A 19,548-nucleotide genomic window follows, 5' to 3' on the forward strand; every position below is an offset into this window, starting at 1 on the left:
AATACAAATTACATATTAAAAAATACACAAATTAGCATAATTATACAACAAAACAAACAAAAAACACAACTCATTCAAACTGAAAATGGAATACTGATATATTAGAAAAAATTAACGGCTAACACTTTTTTGTGTTAAAGATGTTCAAACAAGTTGATAAAATTTTACCTTCATACAAGAGGCTTTCACAATGACAGCAAACCGGATTTCTTAATATTTATTTGTGTCCTGGCAATATCACAAGAACCATTACTGATGAATGGTGAAAGTGAAATCGTCAATATCAAATTTGACCTCCATTTTGTCATCAGTATCAACATATTAAAATTTGAAAAGGTTAGATTGAATGGTTCATGAGTAAATGCAACAACGTGAATGGAAACGCCATTTTACAATCTTTCAAGAACCATGACTCCTGAACGGTAAAAGTCAAAATCATCATTATTGAACTTGACCTCTATTTTGTCATCAGTAACAACATATAAAAATTTCAAAAGCTTTGGTTGAATGGTTCATGAGAAAATGCACGGACACGACTGGAAACACCATTTTTCAATCTTTCAAGGACCATAACTCCTGAAAGGTAAAAGTCAAAATCTTCATTATTGAACTTGACTTCTATTTTGTCATCAGTAACAACATATTTAAATTTGGGAAGCTTTGGTAGAACAGTTCATGTGTAAATGCACAGACACGACTGGAAACTCCATTTTTCAATCTTTCAAGAACCTTAACTCCTGAATGGTAAAAGTCAAAATTGTCATTATTGAACTTGACCTCCATTTTGTCATCAGTAGCAACATATTATTAAAATTTGAGAAGCTTTGGTAGACCACTTTACGTGTAAATGCAGGGACACGACTGGAAACTCCATTTTTCAATCTTTCAAGAACCATAACTCCTGAACGGTAAAAGTCAAATTCGCCATTATTGAACTTGACCTTCATTTAGTTGCCAGTAACAACATATTAAAATTTTAAAAGCTTTGGTTCAACGGTTCATGAGTTAATGCACGGACAACATTTAATTGCCGCCCGACCGCCTGACTGACCGCCCGCCAGACGGACATTCCCAATCCAATAACTGACATTTTTGTCACAAAAATCCGGTTAAAAATCAGAACACCATTTTCCATATTTTGTTATCCATAGAATACAACCAAGTAATACATGTTCTCTGTTAGAATACTGGCACTCATTTTAAACTTTAAGGAAAGCTATGATATCATATTTCAAATAAGACAAAAACAGCCATAATATGAGTTATATTATAGTAAGTACTTCACAACTTTGAACAAGTATGAAAAAGAGTTGTTCAGCTGTGTTAATGATTTGTTTCTTAATTTACTAATTTTCTAGATTTGGTAATATTCTTGCCATTTACCCTGATGTTTCCTGAAATATGTGTTCACTTAAAACGATTTGAAGCCTTCTTTACAAGTCAGAAACATTAATCTTTAGATTCTTATCTCAAGAAAGCTCCACCCTAGTTAATTTAATTAAATTTCGCAATTTAATGCTTTTTAAAATGTATCGAGGATGGTGTGATAAATATATTATGATCCCCAAAATATACTTCTACATGTACATAAATTTAATGTAAATATTAATATGAATTTTAACAAAATGCATTGCATCAATGCGATTTTGGTCCTTTTAAGATCTTTACTCTTTATTTTTTTTAAAACAATTCTAAGTATAATTTAAAAAAGTTTAAAAAAAAAAAAAGGTAAGGTTTATAGCTCTTTGCCTAGAAACTGTAATATTTATATTAGAAGGAAAGGATGAAAACTATACATCAACTCTTTAATGCCAAAAAAAATGAAAAAAAAACTTGGTTGTCCCTAAACACTTTTAAATTTATTGATATTGATTGTTTTTGGCACAAACAATGGGAAATCATAAATATTTATAACATTGCAACATTATAGATAAACAACTAACAAGCAAACACACAAACACTGTACAGTGAGAAGAAATAACAATGAGCAAAAATATGTTAATAATTCACAACCATATCTTTCTAACCTAACAATAGAATAGTTGCAGAGGTGACCTTCAAAGTAGTTCTGGCTACAAAACTCTTTTATTAATAGTTTTCATCTTTCCAAATACAATGTAAATCTAAAGAAAGAAAACTACTTGAGGTTCATTAATTCAAGTATTGACATCTGAGATAATATTTATCAATTGAATGATTTAGCAATGAAAGAAGTGGCTCCATCAAAAACTCCTGAAAAACATGTAGAAATTGTAACCATTCTTATAAAACCATAAGCACAGATTCCTTCATAGTAAGACTTAATTTATTCAGTTATTTGAACTGCAAGTATTCATGTATTTCAAAAATGGCACCATGACAATCGTCAATAGATATTGCACAAAAATATTGCACACTTGTTGAATAAAGCTTTTTGATTGCACTGAGATAAATTTTAAAAGGCTATCACAGAAATAAAACAATTTTATAATTACACAAATCAGATCAAAATCTGCTTTTAACATGAAAATATCTACGATTACTTAACATTTTCTAACATAAACATTTCCCTTTCTGCTTCATAAACTAGATGGACATTGGAAAAATTGGATATTCCCTATGACATACATTATTTTTTTTTAATATAACTAACAACCATTTTATACTAAAGCACAAGCTCAATACAACAACTTAAGTCGAATCTCTAAGAGTTTAAACATCCAAGAGAAACCCTAATTACAACAAAAATAAGGAAACAGTATCATAGAGTAGATGGTCCCAAATTACAATCATCATCACCATTGAAGAAGACCAACGTTATCTTAAAGTTAAACAAACACAGATCTAAACATCTCACGTAGAAACAACTGCTATAATCTGGACCAAAAATGCTTTGTGTATTTTAAAATTGGTCTAAACCCCATGTTTATAATCTGGACTGAAATGCTTTGTGTATCTAAAATTGGTCCAAACCCCAAATTCTATCACAATATATAAATAAATAAACAAATATAAATTTTCACTAACAGATAAGCTACAAGTGCTCCACTGGAATGAGTAAGATATTCCATCTTTAGAATACTAATCCTTGGATTTGTATCAATTCCTGTTTTTTGGGATATCTGATATATATCATTTTCAGCCACTACAGCATTAAGTGTCATTAAATTCCAAGGAAACAATAAGTCAACAATCTGGATCAATGGAATGTTTTCATTAATCCACTTTCACAAAAATCACTCCAAGGTTCACATTGACAATGTTGTGATCTGTGTTCTCTGAGATATATGTTTATGATAATTCATATCTGAGTATATACATATCTATGTATAAATTGTCCAAAATTCTGCTGTATAAAAATATTACAAGCACACGTAGTACAAAATTTAAGATAAAAAAATCCTCCTGCGACCAAACACCATCTGAACTGCAATCTCAAATCTCTCTTTAAAATATCTGTTCACTGAAAAAACTTAAATCTCCAAAGTCAAATATTTGGAATCCAAACTAAAAACTTCACTCAAAAACTCTTCCCGACACGATGCTGTATCCTTCACATTATTCCAGTTATTATGTTGAATCTATGGTCATGAGGGGGGCAGGGATACAGTTGATAAACGTGATTGCTTTGGTTCTATTTCTAATGAGTATTTGTAAGTTTGTTCATCATCAAGTAATCTAGCAGGATCTAGAAGATAGTTAGTCACCTGAAAAAGAAAATCATTAGTTAATTGAATTTGACAAACTGGAATAAATCTGTTTCCATCCAACACAGTTTTCTAACAGTATTACATTTCACAGGAAGACATGCCACTACCTGATCACAGACTTTTAGAACTTCAGTCTTTGCATTATCTCTTAATGAAGAAGCAGTATATACCACATTTTTACCAAGTTTATATATAAGATATACCTTAGGACTGGGTTATTGAAACTCTATCAATGTACCACAGTGACAATTCACTTTTAAATGATTTCAACTCTAGTACTGCAATGTATTATTATTATAATTATCTAAACATATTATATGTATTAATAATGAAACAGTTATGAGTTTAAAATCTCATAAACACAACTATGGATTGTAGAATGGAATATATTTCCTGTTCAAAGCTTAAATTGTGTTATAGCATGGGTCTGTTAGCAAATTTACATTTTCACATTTTTCTTCATTTCAACATTAAGAAAAATAACCCCTTCAACAATTTTCCCCTTGACAGTATATACAATGATTATTTACCCTTGGATGATGCTCTATCCTATAAGGTGTCTGCTGAAATAGACGGATTTCTCGTATAACATGGGCAATCTGAAAACAGAAAACAAACAATAATTTCCAAATATCCATTTGGGTGAAACAAATACTATGTCATCTCCTTTACACATTGTATTATTTGAATAGAGAAATAATTGTTTAAAAGAGAATATTATTTTACAACTTTTTTGGTCATGTAACTTTAACTGTTTCTGTTCTTATACATCCTCAGCTTTCAATTATTCAGCTTTCCAGCATTCTAGATGAAGTATAATCCAGAAAAGCTGTTCAGACGCATGAAATTTATAAAGTGCTGTTTTTAAATTATAGAAAATATTTGTCAGGATAACTTTCTAACTGAATCATTCTTCTATTTCCATTCTCAAATAGACATCTGAATTATCAAAATAGTTTAATCAAGTTTCAAATGTGACCTTTTATGCCATACATACCATTCTCATTTTGGAGAAGTTGATAAGATTTTCCTCTGTATAATCTGGGGTACCTTCCTCTATAAATGATAGGTCAGTAAGATACATCCCTAGGTATGGGATTGTTGGTGGGTCACATCTGAGAAAAATATACACATAAAACTTTATAAATATTTCATTACAAACTGAGACGCATTTTCTCAAATTTTTATATGAAGAAAAGCCCTTGCTGTAAATTAAAAAAATTTGGTTTGCCATTTTATCATTGCTCATATTGAATAATGGACAAAAATGTAAAATTGATCATTTTTTCTAGAAATGAAAAATACAAATAATGCAAATGAAAATACAAAATTTTAAATGAAAAATATCCCACTGCAATTTTCCCAAAGATCCTAATTTTGTGAGGTTTTGACTTTTTCTCACTTCTATTATTTATTAAATACATTTTAGCTGTGTATAATGTATGCATTTTCTCACTGTGTTGAAGACTCTTTGGTGGCCTTCAGCTATTTTCTGCTCTTTGGTTGTGTTGTTGTCTCTTTAACATATTCCCTTCTTCCATTCTCAATTTTATTTGAAACAGTCATTTGTTTTTTAAATTTTTCTCCATATGTTGGTTTAGGGGGAGGGTTGAGATCTCACAAACATGTTTAACCCCACCGCATTTTTGCGCCTGTCCCAAGTCAGGAGCCTCTGGCCTTTGTTAGTCTTGTATTATTTTAATTTTAGTTTCTTGTGTACAATTTGGAAATTAGTATGCCGTTCATTATCACTGAACTAGTATATATTTGTTTAGGGGCCAGCTGAAGGACGCCTCAGGGTGCGGGAATTTCTCGCTACATTGAAGACCTGTTGGTGACCTTCTGCTGTTGTTTTTTTATTTGGTCAGGTTGTTGTCTCTTTGACACATTCCCCATTTCCATTCTCAATTTTATTATCTGTAAACCAGCTGAGTTTTTTTTCAGTATGTTTACCTGTGAAGAGCATCTCTCATATTCTTAAATCTCCCATCAGACGATACTAAAGTCTGTAATCTTTCTATCATCTGCTTCGTCTAAAATGATGTCATATTTATTTTTTTAGTAAGAATATAATAGAATAAATCATTTTTTCAAGCAGAGTTAACTTTTATTTAAACCAAATGTCAACAAAGCATATAAACAATTAGTTATCTAGCTTTTGTTCAATGTGTCTAATTGTTTTAAATAGCAATTTGAACTAAAACTCTGGAAATAAACAGAGAGTGCAATTCTCATCCTTTTCTATTTCTCAAAATCTAAGTTTTCTATATATTATGTTTTTACATTATCTATACTTGTAAATTTAATATAACACAAAATGTATAAGTTACAAACATCAACTTCAAATCTGAAGCATAGCTTTCAATAACATGTTTATTTCCAAAAAAATGACCTATCAACTGACCTGCTTTGTGAGTTTCTCCCACGTCTTTTTCAGTCTGTACACAGAACTGTTTACAAAAGCTGCACATATTTGGAGTACTCCATTGTAATTGTGCATGCAACGACAGATATCAGCAATGGCTGCCCACTTCTCTATACACACAACTCTGTCCGTCAAAGTCTGGCGACCAACAATTTCTGATACAACCAACCTACTAACCTAGAGAAATATAAATGATAACATAGATTACTGTCTTTATTAACCTTCTTTTGTTTGTCCTTTTAGGAATGCTGTTTGGTTTTTCATCTTAAAATACTTTCTGTTAAATGTCGAAGCAATGTCTAGACTGAAAGTCTATTCCTACAACTCAAGACTAGCATTGATTTGTACATTAAATGCAATCCATTATCACTGTACTAGTATACATATTTTTTAGGGGCCAGTTGAAGGACACCTATGTAAAGCAAAATTATATCCAGGTGAAATTTGATCCGGAGGTAAAAATGTCACAGTAGTTGTTGTTATTTTTTTATCCGGAGGAAAATATTTCCCTGGTATATTTTTTCCTTTGCCGTGAAATTCTATCTGTGTAGATAACTTAAGAAAAACTTATCATTTAAAAATCTATGAAATATTAATATTTAGTGTATTTGAATTAAAGCGAAATAGTTAAAAAAAAAAATGTATATATAATGGGAAATGAAAATTTCACAAATTATCTTTGAAAAAATTTCCTGAAATATTCAAGTCAATATCATCCTTTTAAAAAGAAAATTATCATGAATCATAGGGAAGAAACCCAGAAGTAATTTCAAAGATCGTAATTGTGAAAATAATATCATGATTAAATATGGACAGGTTAGTGAAATATATGATAATATATGTAAAAGTGAGTTGTTTTCAGATCTCAGTACAAATATAAACAATTTATAAGTATGGTAGAAATATAGTTGCATTACTAATGTTAACAGTAATAGAAGAATTTGAGTATGATGATATTTTTAACTATATTAATAGTTTTGTCTGGGGACAAAGATGTAGTTGTTAATAATATGTAAATCAGATATATCATAGCATAACAATATATTGGAACAAAAGCATGTTTAACAGCTGGATAGTATTTACCTGTGAAATGTTATCTGTGTGTTATTAAATCAAGTTGTAAGTCATCTTTTTATATAAATGAATATATAAAAAATAAGATTCAAGGAAAAATTTCAATATGAAATGGATTCAAAAATATATAATATTAATATCTTTAAAATATGAATTCCTCATAATTACCTCCCTTTGATAAATTATGCAAATTTGTTCTACCTTTGTGAAACATTTTATAATTATAGACAGGTATATATTGATTGTGAGTTACATACAAAGTAGTTAAGGGGACTCTATTTCACAAGGTTCTGTGAAATATAGTACGGCAAATATATACCGGTACATACTATCTGCATAACACAGATAGATTTTCACTCCTCTGGAAAAAATCAACCTGTGAAATACCATGCCTGGAAAAAAATTAACGGGACAAATCATCCTCAGGATAAAATATCACAGAGGAAAAAATAAACCGTTACACCTACAGGTACGGAATTTCTCGCTACATTGAAGACCCATTGGTGGCCTCGGCTGTTGTCTGCTCTATGGTCGGGTTGTTGTAGCTTTGACACATTCCTAATTTCCTTTCTCAATTTTAATCTTACTATGATTTATCTCCCCTTACTTTTCAGTACTGATGCAGTATGGTTCGTTCTTGCCATAAACACATGTTGTAAGCTGTATTGTTTTGTTAATTTGTTGCTCCTTTGATGTTTTCCCTTAATAAACTTTTATTTAATTTTATTAACAAAACTCTTTGCTCTTACTTCTTTATGCTGTAGGTTGCATAATTTGTGCAGAAGTGAAAATTCCAATTAGCTGTGATCAAACCAATTACCTACTACACTTTGAGGCCTGCAAACAACCATAAGATCTACAAAGCTGTAGGATAATCAAGTACAACTTAATACTAAATTCACGCTATGTTCAGTCCAAATTGACTCTAAAGTTTTACAAAAATAATTTTATATGACTTACTTCGTTGAATCTTTTACTGACAAGGAGAACATGAGGAGCTCTATGACACTTTGATGGCTTCATCCAAGCCTGTCCAAGTAATTCCCTGAAAATAATCATTATATCAATACTAACAACTATGTAAAGGAATTGAATTTGTTTCCCAAAAATCTAGAACATTTTAAGCTTTACATAAGAAATTCATATAAATAATTTTGATGACACTTTCCCCTATATACTCTAGTATCACAACTTTCATTTCCTTTCATATTCCTGGTGTCATTATTAGAGATCTAAGTAGTTAATCTACATTTTTACTAGCCTGCCAACCTAGTGTTTGTAATTCTAAACTTTGCATGTGGTAGATGTGTTTAACTCTAATATTATTGTTGTACTTACTCGCTCCTTATACTGATAAATATTTTATGGTCTAAGTAGGTCAACTGTTCAGCAATATCTAATGCAGACAGGGAATCAAAAGTGTCTTTAGAAGATATCTGTAAAAATAGGAAAAATGTCAAATGAAATAGATAAATTATGAGTCATAAATATAAACTATAGTCTACAAAAAAATGTTGAATGTAAAGTATGCAAAGTGTAAACATTTAAAAGGAATAATCATAATTACAAATTAGAAGCATATGGTCCAAATATATGTCAAGAAATAGTTCTCTTTTTGCTGTTCTTCACCTTTGAATGAGACGAAGCAGAATGTTAGTTTCAACAGTTTTTATTATTTATAGACATACTTGGATAATTCTTTCAAAATGTACAGATAAGAATAAAGAACTAGAGGCTTTAAAGAGCCTGTGTCACTCACCTTGGTCTATGTGCATATTAAACTAAGGACACATATGTTTTTTTTTAACAAAATTGTGTTTTGGTGATGGTGATGCGTTTGTAGATCTTACTTTACTAAACATTCTTGCTGCTTAAAATTATCTTTATCTATAATGAACTTTGCCCAGTAGTTACAGTGGAAAATATTTTGTAAAATTTACCAAATTTATGAAAATTGTTAAAAATTGACTATAAAGGGCAATAACTCCTTAAGAGGTCAATTAACCATTTTGTTCATGTTAACTTATTTTTATAGATCTTATTTTGCTGAACATTATTGCTGTTTACAGTTTGTCTCTATCTATAACAAAATTCAAGATAATAACCAAAATTCAGGGGCAGCAACCAAACAACAGGTTGCCTGAATGGTCTGAAAGTTTCAGGGCAGATAGATCTTGACCTAATGAACAATTTTATGAAGTCAGATTTGCTCTTACTGCTTCGATTTAGAGTTATAATCCAAAAACTCCATTTTACCCCTGTGTTCTATTTTTAGCAATGTCAGCCATCTTTGTTGGTGGGCAGGGTCAACAGACACATTTTTTAAACTAGATACTCTAATAATGATTCTGGCCAAGTATGGTTAATTTTGGACTAGTAGTTCCGAGTAGAAGATTTTGTAAAAGTTAACAGACAATGACACACAACAACGGACAACGGACACCAAGTGATGTGAAAAATGTACAGTATACATCAATAACATAGAAGATAAAGAAGCAACAAATTACCGCCGGTGGTGTGAGTAACTTTTCTAAGTCGACCTTCTTGACCTCTTGAGATTCCTTGTTGATTGTACGTAAGATTGATGCTGCAGCTTTGTGTTCCGTGGGTAACAGTGAAGTATTACACACCATCTCCTCTAACATGTCAATCACTAATGCCTTCAACTCAGGGTCACTCTCAAAATCCTACAAATATATAAGTATTATCAGGAAAAGTTATGTAAATGTTGACTAAGATGGTGATTATGTTTCTCAATTTAACCAGTAGACTTCACTGTGCTGTTGTCTTGAGTTATGTTCCATGACAAAAATACTGTAAATGCAAGGCATCTGTCATTTTGAACACAGCTAAAATTCAGTGATACCAATTGTAAAATCTTTTTTTCTATTATATTTTCACATTTCAATAGAATGAAAATTATAGATAAAATTTTGAAAGCTCTTTTTTTGTTTTTTGTTAGGGAGTTACTTGGACAGGCTTGGATGAAGCTATCTTTTTCATTTTTAGCCTTGGCGTTGTCAGTTTGTTTTAGATTTATGAGTTTGACTGTCCCTTTGGTATCTTTCGTCCCTCTTTTTTTGAAAGATTATCTGCATCCTACTAAAAAGATGGTCTTTATCATAAATGATATTTGACTAGGTTTTGAGGTATAATTACCTGTTGGAATTTAGACACCCAATGTTTGACTATGTTAAGCACTCTCATGGTGGCAGCAGTACTTATAAGGTATAATTACCTGTTGGAATTTAGACACCCAATGTTTGACTATGTTAAGCACTCTCATGGTGGCAGCAGTACTTATCACAGATTCTCTCTTTTTCTGTAGACGAGAATCACCAGTCCCTGTTGATATAAACAAACAATTTAGACTTTGTATCATACATTCTTTGATGAGATATAAACTTGATGATATTGCCAGGCATTAAAGAAACTAAAATTTTTAATGTTTTTAGTCATTCTAATGTAACCTTTTACCTTTCTAAAAAAAATTGAAACCTATTTTCCCATTATGATACAAGATATTTCTTTCAAGGAAGAAGCACTTAAATTAAAGGAAATGAGAGATCGAGAAAAGAATTAAAGATTTATTGAAAAAGTATGACCCTTGTTGGCGAAACATGTCGACCATAATAAACTCTTACCCTGCGGTAATTGATGGGTGTTGTTGTCTTTGTTATTGTTTTAAGTATGAGAGAAGTAAGTAGAAATACTTCTTAAATTTAGAGCAGACAAACCATCAGTTAAAGCAACTATACCTGTAGTCGGCTGTAGAAATGCCCTTGATGTCCTTGGAGTGGTTTGTGGCTGAGGTGGTGCTGTTGCCTGCTGTTGTTGTGGTTGTGTGGACACAGGTACTGTTACCGTTGGTGTTTGCTGGGTTGTTGGCACCTGTTGTGACTGACCTTGACCTGGTTGTGGACTCTCAGGGTAGGTCACTGACCCAGCTGTAGCAACAGCAAATGCTGTCAAAGCTGCTGTGGAACTTGATCTGTAACAAGAGGGGGAGTTTGGCTATACAAAAGTTTTATTTTAACAAATAACAAGTTTTAAGCAGATATGTTTACATAGTGATTCTTGAATACCAAGCAGCAAAGATGGAAATATTTGACAATACACCACTTATCTGTTTTCAAATGAACAGCTACCAAAACCGAAATTGTACCAAAATTGCACATATTTAGCAAAAATAGCAGTGAAAATCTTACGAGATTTCCTGGAGACTAAACAATTTGTAATTCTATGATTTGAAACTATGCATGTCTTTCAACAAAACTGCACCCCATGGGTGGCTGGGGTATAGAAATATGGTCACTTGGTCTTCTCCTGACCGGCAGTAAAACGCTTGCTGAAGTGGGGTGTCCCTTTGGCTATGTAGGATGTATCAAATTCACAGTCACATCCGGTGAGAAGGGGGACGTTAAATCTGATGCCTCGTGTAAAGAGAGACTGCCACGCTCTTTGCACGTTAAAAACCCTTGCAACAACTCTTTGAGGGGTCTGTAGGTGGCCTGTAGCAAGGCAAAATTTCTGTCCCTATCCAATAAACCCTCATTTTCCAGTGGCAGTCCAAATTTCCCCGACCATCATCCCAGATGGCCTCTATTGTATCAACCTACCTATTGTATTTATTGTGAACTTGTTCTCGTCCTGAATATGCAGAAAATATTTGCCACTGGACATTAAGCAACCAACAATCAATCAATCAATCAACAAAACTGTACTTCACAAAATTATTTAAGTTCTTAACTTACCTTCGTTGGGATCTACGAGAAGATGTAACAACAGCACCAGATTTGGCCTGAGGTGGTGAGCCCTCTATCTGACTTATAATGCTGCTACGTGGTGTACTGGCGCTGATTATACTACTCCTAGGAGTACTGTATACACTTCCTATAGACTCAGCCTCAGCACTTCCTCTCTTACCAGTAACTGGAATATAATTTGTCTTCTTATAGTCCTTATCATAATGTTTGAAAAAAACAAGTGCTTACTTGAAGTTAACTATAAAATGTTTATAAATCAAGCCATTCATGTTTAAATAATAAATTTCAAAGCCTAAGTTCAGTTGCCTTTAAATAGGGATATGGAATTGCTTTTTTGAATATCAAATCTGAAAGTCCCAAATAAACCTCTGTAAAAATTTTACATCTTGTTTTAGGAGGAAAGGTATGGATTCATTTGCAAGTCATTAAAAAGAAAATGTCATTTACATTAGAAATACATCCAATTTTCATATTTTGCATTCTAAGTATAATTGTAATAATAATTTCATATTGAACATATGACAAACTTATTGAAAACTTACATGGCCTTTTGATATGTGACATAATGTTTGGCGATGACATACTGTACATAATGGGTGACGGTGCACGGTTGATTTTTGGACTGGACATCGGTGACTTGATGGGAGATAACCTAGGTGGGGTGGATGGTCTACGATCACGCACTGCTGGTAAAAGTTGTCTTGTTGGAGAAGACTGTCGTCTGGGAGATGGGGTGAGTTCTAGCCTGGTAGGCGAGGTCCGTCTTTGTAGTGATGGTGATGAAACCTCCTGTCGTGTTGGAGAAGATGGTCGTCTGCCTGGAGATGGAGCTCTCCTGAGAGGAGAAGCAGCTCTGGCAGTAGGTGAAGGAATTCTGATTGGTGAAGACATAGGTGGTTTAATGATACGTATCGGACTACTAGGAGATAGTGCTAACGCTTCTAACATATGAGGATCTGTACTGAAATGGTATCCTCTATTTGGAGACAGTGGTCTCTCTTTATAACCTGGACTTAAACTTCTTGTTGGAATGCCATTTGTTTGCCCTCTAATATTGAACCTTGGACTCACTCTGGGTGACGGAAAGGGACTCAATCTTGGTGTTCCAGGAGTCAGTGTGTCAGAGCTTGCCGCTGAGCTAATAGTATTTGAGCTCTGATCACGAGCAGTGTGAAATGTTTCTGTGGACTCTGATTCTGACAGAAATATTTGTGATTCACTTAAAAAATCCTTGTCTTCGTCACTAGAATAATCACAAGTTTCACCGATTTCTCCAGCACCCAAGGATAATTTTAAAGACCCAGAAGTCTCCATCTTTATTGACGGAACACATGCTTCATGATCTGTCAATGTTTCTGTTGAAGCAATCGGAGCCAGTTTTTGCTTTGGTGGCGCTAAAAAACTCTGTAACTCACTTCCTGTTTCGTCACTGTCAATGGAATCTCTACTATCTACTAAAACAAGACAACATAAATGTAGTGATCATTTTTATAAGCAATAAATGTAAAGAGAGAGTGTACATGATTTTCTATTTCCATAATAACTAACCATACATATGTAGCGGGGTTGCTCCCCCTTAGTACAGGTAGAACATATATAGCCAGTTTTAATCAACTGAGCTAGGGAATCGATTCTTTGGCTCAGTGGGTTAAAGCACTGACTGTCACCCAGACGACCGTGGTTCGAATCCTGGTGGTGACGATATGAATTTGTAGAGTAAATACGTGCTCTCCGGTTACACATATATATATTTTTTTTTTACTAAAATTGACCATTCACATAATTTATAGAAATGCAACTTGTCTACACAATGTGGAATACAGGGATTTTTAAATGTCAATTTTGATTGAATTGTATTTCTAGGTGTCTGTCTCCTTGACTTTTCCCCCAGATCTCCTTTAATAATGTGAAGTTATCCTGTATTTTCTGAAATTTTCAATTCATGTGAAAATATACAGAAAAGATCTTACATTTATGGAATGATTCAGATCCAAGCGTTGGAGGTTTCTTTATTGGTCTTTTCTCCATAGATACTTCATGTTTCATATCCCCAGTACTTATTCTACGTGGTTTCTCCACTTGAGGTTTGAGAAGAAGTTTGGTGTCGGTGGGTGGATGCTCAGTGAACTGTTGTGGTGGGCTCGTACTGTAGATATCAGTATCTGATGCTGATCTAAAAACATTAATAAATTATTAGTTTATAACTTTCACTCTGCAGGTTAACTACACTGATGATACAATTTTGTTTTGTTTAGTTCACACACAAAGGCAGGGATCCAGCAATTTTTAAAAGGGGAGTTCCAACACATGCAAGTTATATATAAAAATGGTGGTTCCCATACAGAAGTATTAGATGTTAGGTTCCATGCCAGGATTTTCATAACATTTGGCCTTAAGCATTAATGAAGAGAGACTATTATTGTAAAAATGCATCAATTTGTCTTTTTAAACAATGAAATGTGTTAAAACTGAACAACAATCATCTGAAATTTAATTAATATCAATGCTATTGGTTTACAGCTAAAAAGTACTTGATACTTACTGGCAAGAGGACAGGCTAGAATCCAAAGTTTGTTCAGGATTCTTATAAACCCTTTTAAGGGCTTCTAGCACCACCTTTCCACTAGAAAACACCCTATAGGTCAGCAGGAATGTGTTCAGGAAATCGATGCTTAGAAACCTGAGATCAGTGAGACGATCTAGTAGGCGGTCCACACTGGCATGACGGATCTAAATTAAAAAAGAGAGAAAAATTAGAAGAAAGTTAGCTACTGGTTCGAAAGTATTAAAATGTTTGAAACAGAAATAGAGTTAAAGGAGGTACCATTATTTTATCGTTAAATTTTGTTAATTTATCAGTCTTTATACCTGAGTGTTATACTCAAATGCGCTTTATGTATGTATATTTTCAGTGTTCCAATGCATTAATGGGTAAAGGACTCCATTTGCCATCAAATAGCTTTTATTTGCTTTTTCCACTTTTGGAAATAAATATTTATTTAAAAACAACAACCTACAATGTTGTAAAAAAGTTTTTCTTTTTACTAGTGAAACATCTCATTTAATAAGAACATGATTCTGGGTTTTTTTTTCTGGTAGTGTGATTTTTCTATCAAAAACATCTAAACTTATGGCTTTCAATTCATTTTGTTTGTAATAAAAAAAAATGTATGTGATGGATAACGTCCCTTTAGGTATGTTTTTTTTTTTAAAAGGAATTGATTGTAAAAAAAAGAACATTCTATACTTTTTATTTTTTCTTACTTGAGGCACTTTGCAGGAATTTAATGTTCTACTGAACTTGATGTCAACGTCATCCTTAAATAACTTTGGATCAGACCTGAAAAGGAAATAAATAATTATATTCTCTACTATCAAACTATAACTTAATCAAAATTATATCTATACATCAAGTTGATTGAGTAATTTCTTATGATGTCATAATATACTGGCAAAGGGTATGTAGAAATAAATCTAAAAGAGGGGTTTTATGTGCCATAAACTTTCATTAATGAAATATCTTACAACCACAGGTAAATAAACCATTTCTTATGTGTTATAGAGACATCAAATAATTGTTTTTATTCAGTTTCCATTTTCTTGGGGTTTTTTTTGGGGGGGGGGGTAACATGCTTTTACTAACTGCAAGCATACTAACTGAGCAGTGAAATAATACAATCTGAATGTGATACAGTGACTGGTTAACTAGATGCTTCTATAAATTAAAAATTGCATACTGAAAATTCACAATAAAAACTCTCGTAGCCTCTCAAGGGTCTCTAGATGATCTACTGAAAGACAAAATGTTGCAACTTTTTACCAAATCTTTATTTCCAGTGACACTCCAAACTTCCTGCACTTCATTTTTGTCACCCACTATGCAGAGCCGACTCGATTGTTTGATTAATTATGTTGTTTCTGTCCTGGTATGTACGAAATATCTGCTACAGGACACTAAGCACACAATAATCAATCTATTTGATATTTTAGATTTAGCTTTAGTCTCTTGTCTCTTTGATTTAAGTGAAAAAAACAAGGTTTTCTTTGAGACAATACCGATTTGTGATTTTGTCCTGAAATTATTTTGTTGCAACTGATCAGATGTTGTATCTAACATTTCCTTCCAACCTATTCATTTACAGCAGAAGGATGTTTTACATTTGAAATACAACTTATGTATTATATGTAATATAGTTCCAATAGGAAAAATACCTCTTCAACTAGTATTCTATTTTAGATCTTAATTTTTTGAATTACAAAATAATAAACAATTGCAAATTATTCCATCATAGAACCAGCCCACATTAAAAGTGTGAGTGAAAAAACCCAAGCATTGCACAAAACATTCCTACTATGAAAGTGTTAGATAAATTACAGGGAAACAAAATAATCAAACAAAAAATAAAACATTGAAAGGTACAGCAACATATTAAATTATTCCATGCCAGATAATAAATTGTAAAGCTACATTCTACCAATAGATCAAAATTCTGTGTGTCCATTGGTTAGAAATATTATAATCCAAAAAAAGATTTTACAAGGGAAAAGCAACATTTTATGACTCAAACTGAAAACAATAAGCTCTTTCGAATTTGAACCATTCACCTGGGTGGCAAGCATGGACCAATTTAATGTTTTTTAATTTTTTTGCAATTGTTTTTGATAGTTATTTGTAGATATAATTTAGGTTTTTTTCTTTTCTTTCTTCCATCTGTTATAGTTTGAAGAAAATATCCAAAAATGGCAATGTTGCTTATCAGTTTGTTATTTGCAGTTTCTCACTTTCTATCAGAATGATTCCAAATGATGAATTTGAAATCATCCCTTCGTAAATTTTACAGATGCCATCACGAGTTGGTTGAACGTTCTGGAATAACTGTTTCACAAATGATATCGGATATGTTCCTTACTTCGTAATTACAATCCCCTTCCCTTTCATGAATGTGACCTACCGAATTAGACTATTTACCGGATTTGTTATCACATAAGCAACACGACGGGTGCCACATGTGGAGCAGGATCTGCTTACCCTTCCAGAGCACCTGAGATCACCCCTAGTTTTTGGTGGGGTTCGTGTTGTTTATTCTTTAGTTTTCCATGTTGTGTCATGTGTACTATTGTTTTTCTGTTTGTCTTTTTCATTTTTAGCCATGGCGTTGTCAGTTTGTTTTAGATTTATGAGTTTGACTGTTCTTTCTGAATTTACAGTATATTGATCAAGTGGTTTCAGAGACGATTTTTGACTAAGTTAACAAAGATGATGACAGAAACCAAGTGATGGCAGTAGCTTATATGGTCCATAGGGTCAGGTGAGTGAAAAATGCATCATAAATGAAATACTCATAATTTATAAAATAATATAAAGCAAGCAATTGAACAAAACCTTAGATCTGCATGTTAGTTCTTTAAACTTGACAAGGATTTTGACTGTAATGAACAAAACACCAGAAAATTATACACAATTTCCCTTTTAACAAAAAAATTGGCAATTTCAGTATTCCTTTTGATGTCCAAATGACACACAAAGATTTTGAAATTATGAAATCACTCACCAGATTTGAGCATCATGGATATATCTGCAAAGTGTGCAGGTCAAATTGTTGTTAAGCATTGATAACGACAGAATTACAACAAAGTAAGACAAAAATTAAACTATTTCTGAAAGTATGTGAAGGAAAAGAATAAAATCCATAACAAAGTTGTCTCCATAAAACTTTCTGCTTTTTAAAAAAAAAAAGAAGATTTTAACATCTCAACACTTATTTTTAGCAAAATAGTTTAATTGACAAAAGATTCATTACAAACATAAATAATGAGCAAAGAAAATTCCTCCTAGAAAGTAAGACATGTGTCCCCTGTTGTCCTGGTAGGTGTTTTTTTTTCATATTTAAAATTCGAAAAAGTTTGATTGCAATTTGATTCTAAATTTTTAAACAAGCTGCAGACCAACAACCTTATATAGGCAGAAATGTTTTTGTACTGGAAAACCCTAAACTAAATCAAACCCAAAATTAAAAAAATGTGTTCTTGAACGATCTGCAAGAGTTTGGTTGAAATCTTTCTGTAAATAAATAATAAGTCCTCTGCAAGACGTTGCAAGCTACAATAAAGTGTGACTATAGAAGTGATGCCAATCAATAGCTCACAAGCATCAACTGGACAATATCAAGGAACACAATAAGACAGCCAGACAAACATCAAAGAGGTTGTATTGTTTATAAATGAGCCTTCCTTATTAACATGCAGGAGAGTATAGGTAATACATACATGTAGATATAGTTAAATAAACACATTTTACAACTTCTAACAAATATGCTATTAGATATTTAAATTGTTTTTTACTGTTAACTCACCTAGCTATCATTGCTATTTTCATTGAGTAGGACATCATTGTGACTTTAAAATACATACGATGAAGTTCAGAGACTAAGAACACCTATCAAACTCAGATACCAGAAAGACAGTACTCACTTTACGAACTCAAACATCCCAATATCACTCAATGACAGACACTTAGAGTCCATTAAAGCAACCTTTATGATATGGAGTTCCATAAGCTCACATACTAACAGATACTCACCTTGATGACTGTGTCATTGTAACTGAATGAGACTCACTCAATACTCATCTAAGTCAGTCACTGTAAATGGATACTGAATTGATAAACTTTTTAACTGAAGACAACTCACCAAAACTTGAGTTTAGAAAGTTCAAATATTATCAGATACTCACATTACAGACTTAGAATCATACCTGAAGAAGAGTTTCTAACAGTTACTCACCTTACAGACTGGGGCATCGTAACTGAAGATGACTCACTCATGGAGGAGTTCAGTAGGTCACTGTAATGGAGATTTTCTATGCACTAAAAAATAAAACAACATTACTTTTATATTTGAATAAAAGTCAACTATTTGAAGAAAAACAAAAGCAGATCATATCATATGTCCATGCTTCACTCACAAAATTCTTACAACACTCCTTTCTTGTTTCAGTTTTGGTAATTTTTACATCAGCCAATGAAATTTCTGCCTACAAATTTTGTATAGTGGTGTAATATTAGGACAAAACCTGAGGATTCTGAAAGGTCTTTATAACAGAAAGCAGAATGGAGCTTTGTCAGATCATTGTAAGGTTAAAGCTCCTCATGACTACATTCTCACACAAGTGCTGTGGTAAAGGTATTATCCTGAAGCAAATAACTCATATTGTTTCAAAAAGTAAGAGTTCAAATCCCACTAATAAGTAGAAGGACTGCAATGAATCTGTCAATGCAACATTGTCATTTATCATATAACCTTGAATTACCTTTTTACAAGATTATCTGTCATGAAATCAAAGCAAATACCAGTGATGGGTTGAGAGAGGGGTTCATGGGTTGGAACCTCCCTTTTTCTTATGATCAAAACTTTTGTTGAATGGGGACATGTGCCTTTTCACCGTCCCCAACTTACCCCCACCCCTGTTATCCTGGGTTGGTATGCCCCCTTTAGAAATGTTTGAATCCACCCCGAGTACAGTAAAACAATAATATAAAACAAGATTATAACATAAAATTATAAAACCATCTAACTCAATACAAATGATTATTTAC

The 19,548-nt window shown here is 32.5% G+C and overlaps 1 protein-coding gene across 7 annotated transcripts in view; it reads right to left on the minus strand.

The window, feature by feature from the left end:
- Positions 1–2,843: 2,843 nt before the first annotated feature.
- The window catches only part of LOC134716352 (ras-specific guanine nucleotide-releasing factor 2-like), a 119,406-nt gene continuing 102,701 nt past the window's right edge, over positions 2,844–19,548 (minus strand). For 6 of the 7 annotated variants that reach the window (XM_063579302.1, XM_063579305.1, XM_063579303.1 and 3 more), the window contains 16 exons: positions 18,737–18,819; positions 15,219–15,294; positions 14,497–14,684; positions 13,925–14,127; positions 12,497–13,408; positions 11,943–12,120; positions 10,947–11,179; positions 10,427–10,533; positions 9,696–9,875; positions 8,527–8,624; positions 8,149–8,233; positions 6,094–6,291; positions 5,643–5,722; positions 4,687–4,804; positions 4,220–4,288; positions 2,844–3,686 (listed from right to left, as the gene is read on the minus strand). In XM_063579302.1, the coding sequence (XP_063435372.1) occupies positions 3,567–3,686; positions 4,220–4,288; positions 4,687–4,804; positions 5,643–5,722; positions 6,094–6,291; positions 8,149–8,233; positions 8,527–8,624; positions 9,696–9,875; positions 10,427–10,533; positions 10,947–11,179; positions 11,943–12,120; positions 12,497–13,408; positions 13,925–14,127; positions 14,497–14,684; positions 15,219–15,294; positions 18,737–18,819 (2,928 nt within the window). In that variant the 3' untranslated portion in view covers positions 2,844–3,566. The remainder of the gene's footprint in view (positions 3,687–4,219; positions 4,289–4,686; positions 4,805–5,642; positions 5,723–6,093; positions 6,292–8,148; positions 8,234–8,526; positions 8,625–9,695; positions 9,876–10,426; positions 10,534–10,946; positions 11,180–11,942; positions 12,121–12,496; positions 13,409–13,924; positions 14,128–14,496; positions 14,685–15,218; positions 15,295–18,736; positions 18,820–19,548) is intronic. The other variant, XM_063579300.1, reaches the window with a different exon arrangement.

The sequence above is a fragment of the Mytilus trossulus genome, chromosome 4 (genome assembly GCF_036588685.1).
Source record: "Mytilus trossulus isolate FHL-02 chromosome 4, PNRI_Mtr1.1.1.hap1, whole genome shotgun sequence".
Classification (NCBI taxonomy): Eukaryota; Metazoa; Mollusca; class Bivalvia; order Mytilida; family Mytilidae; genus Mytilus; species Mytilus trossulus.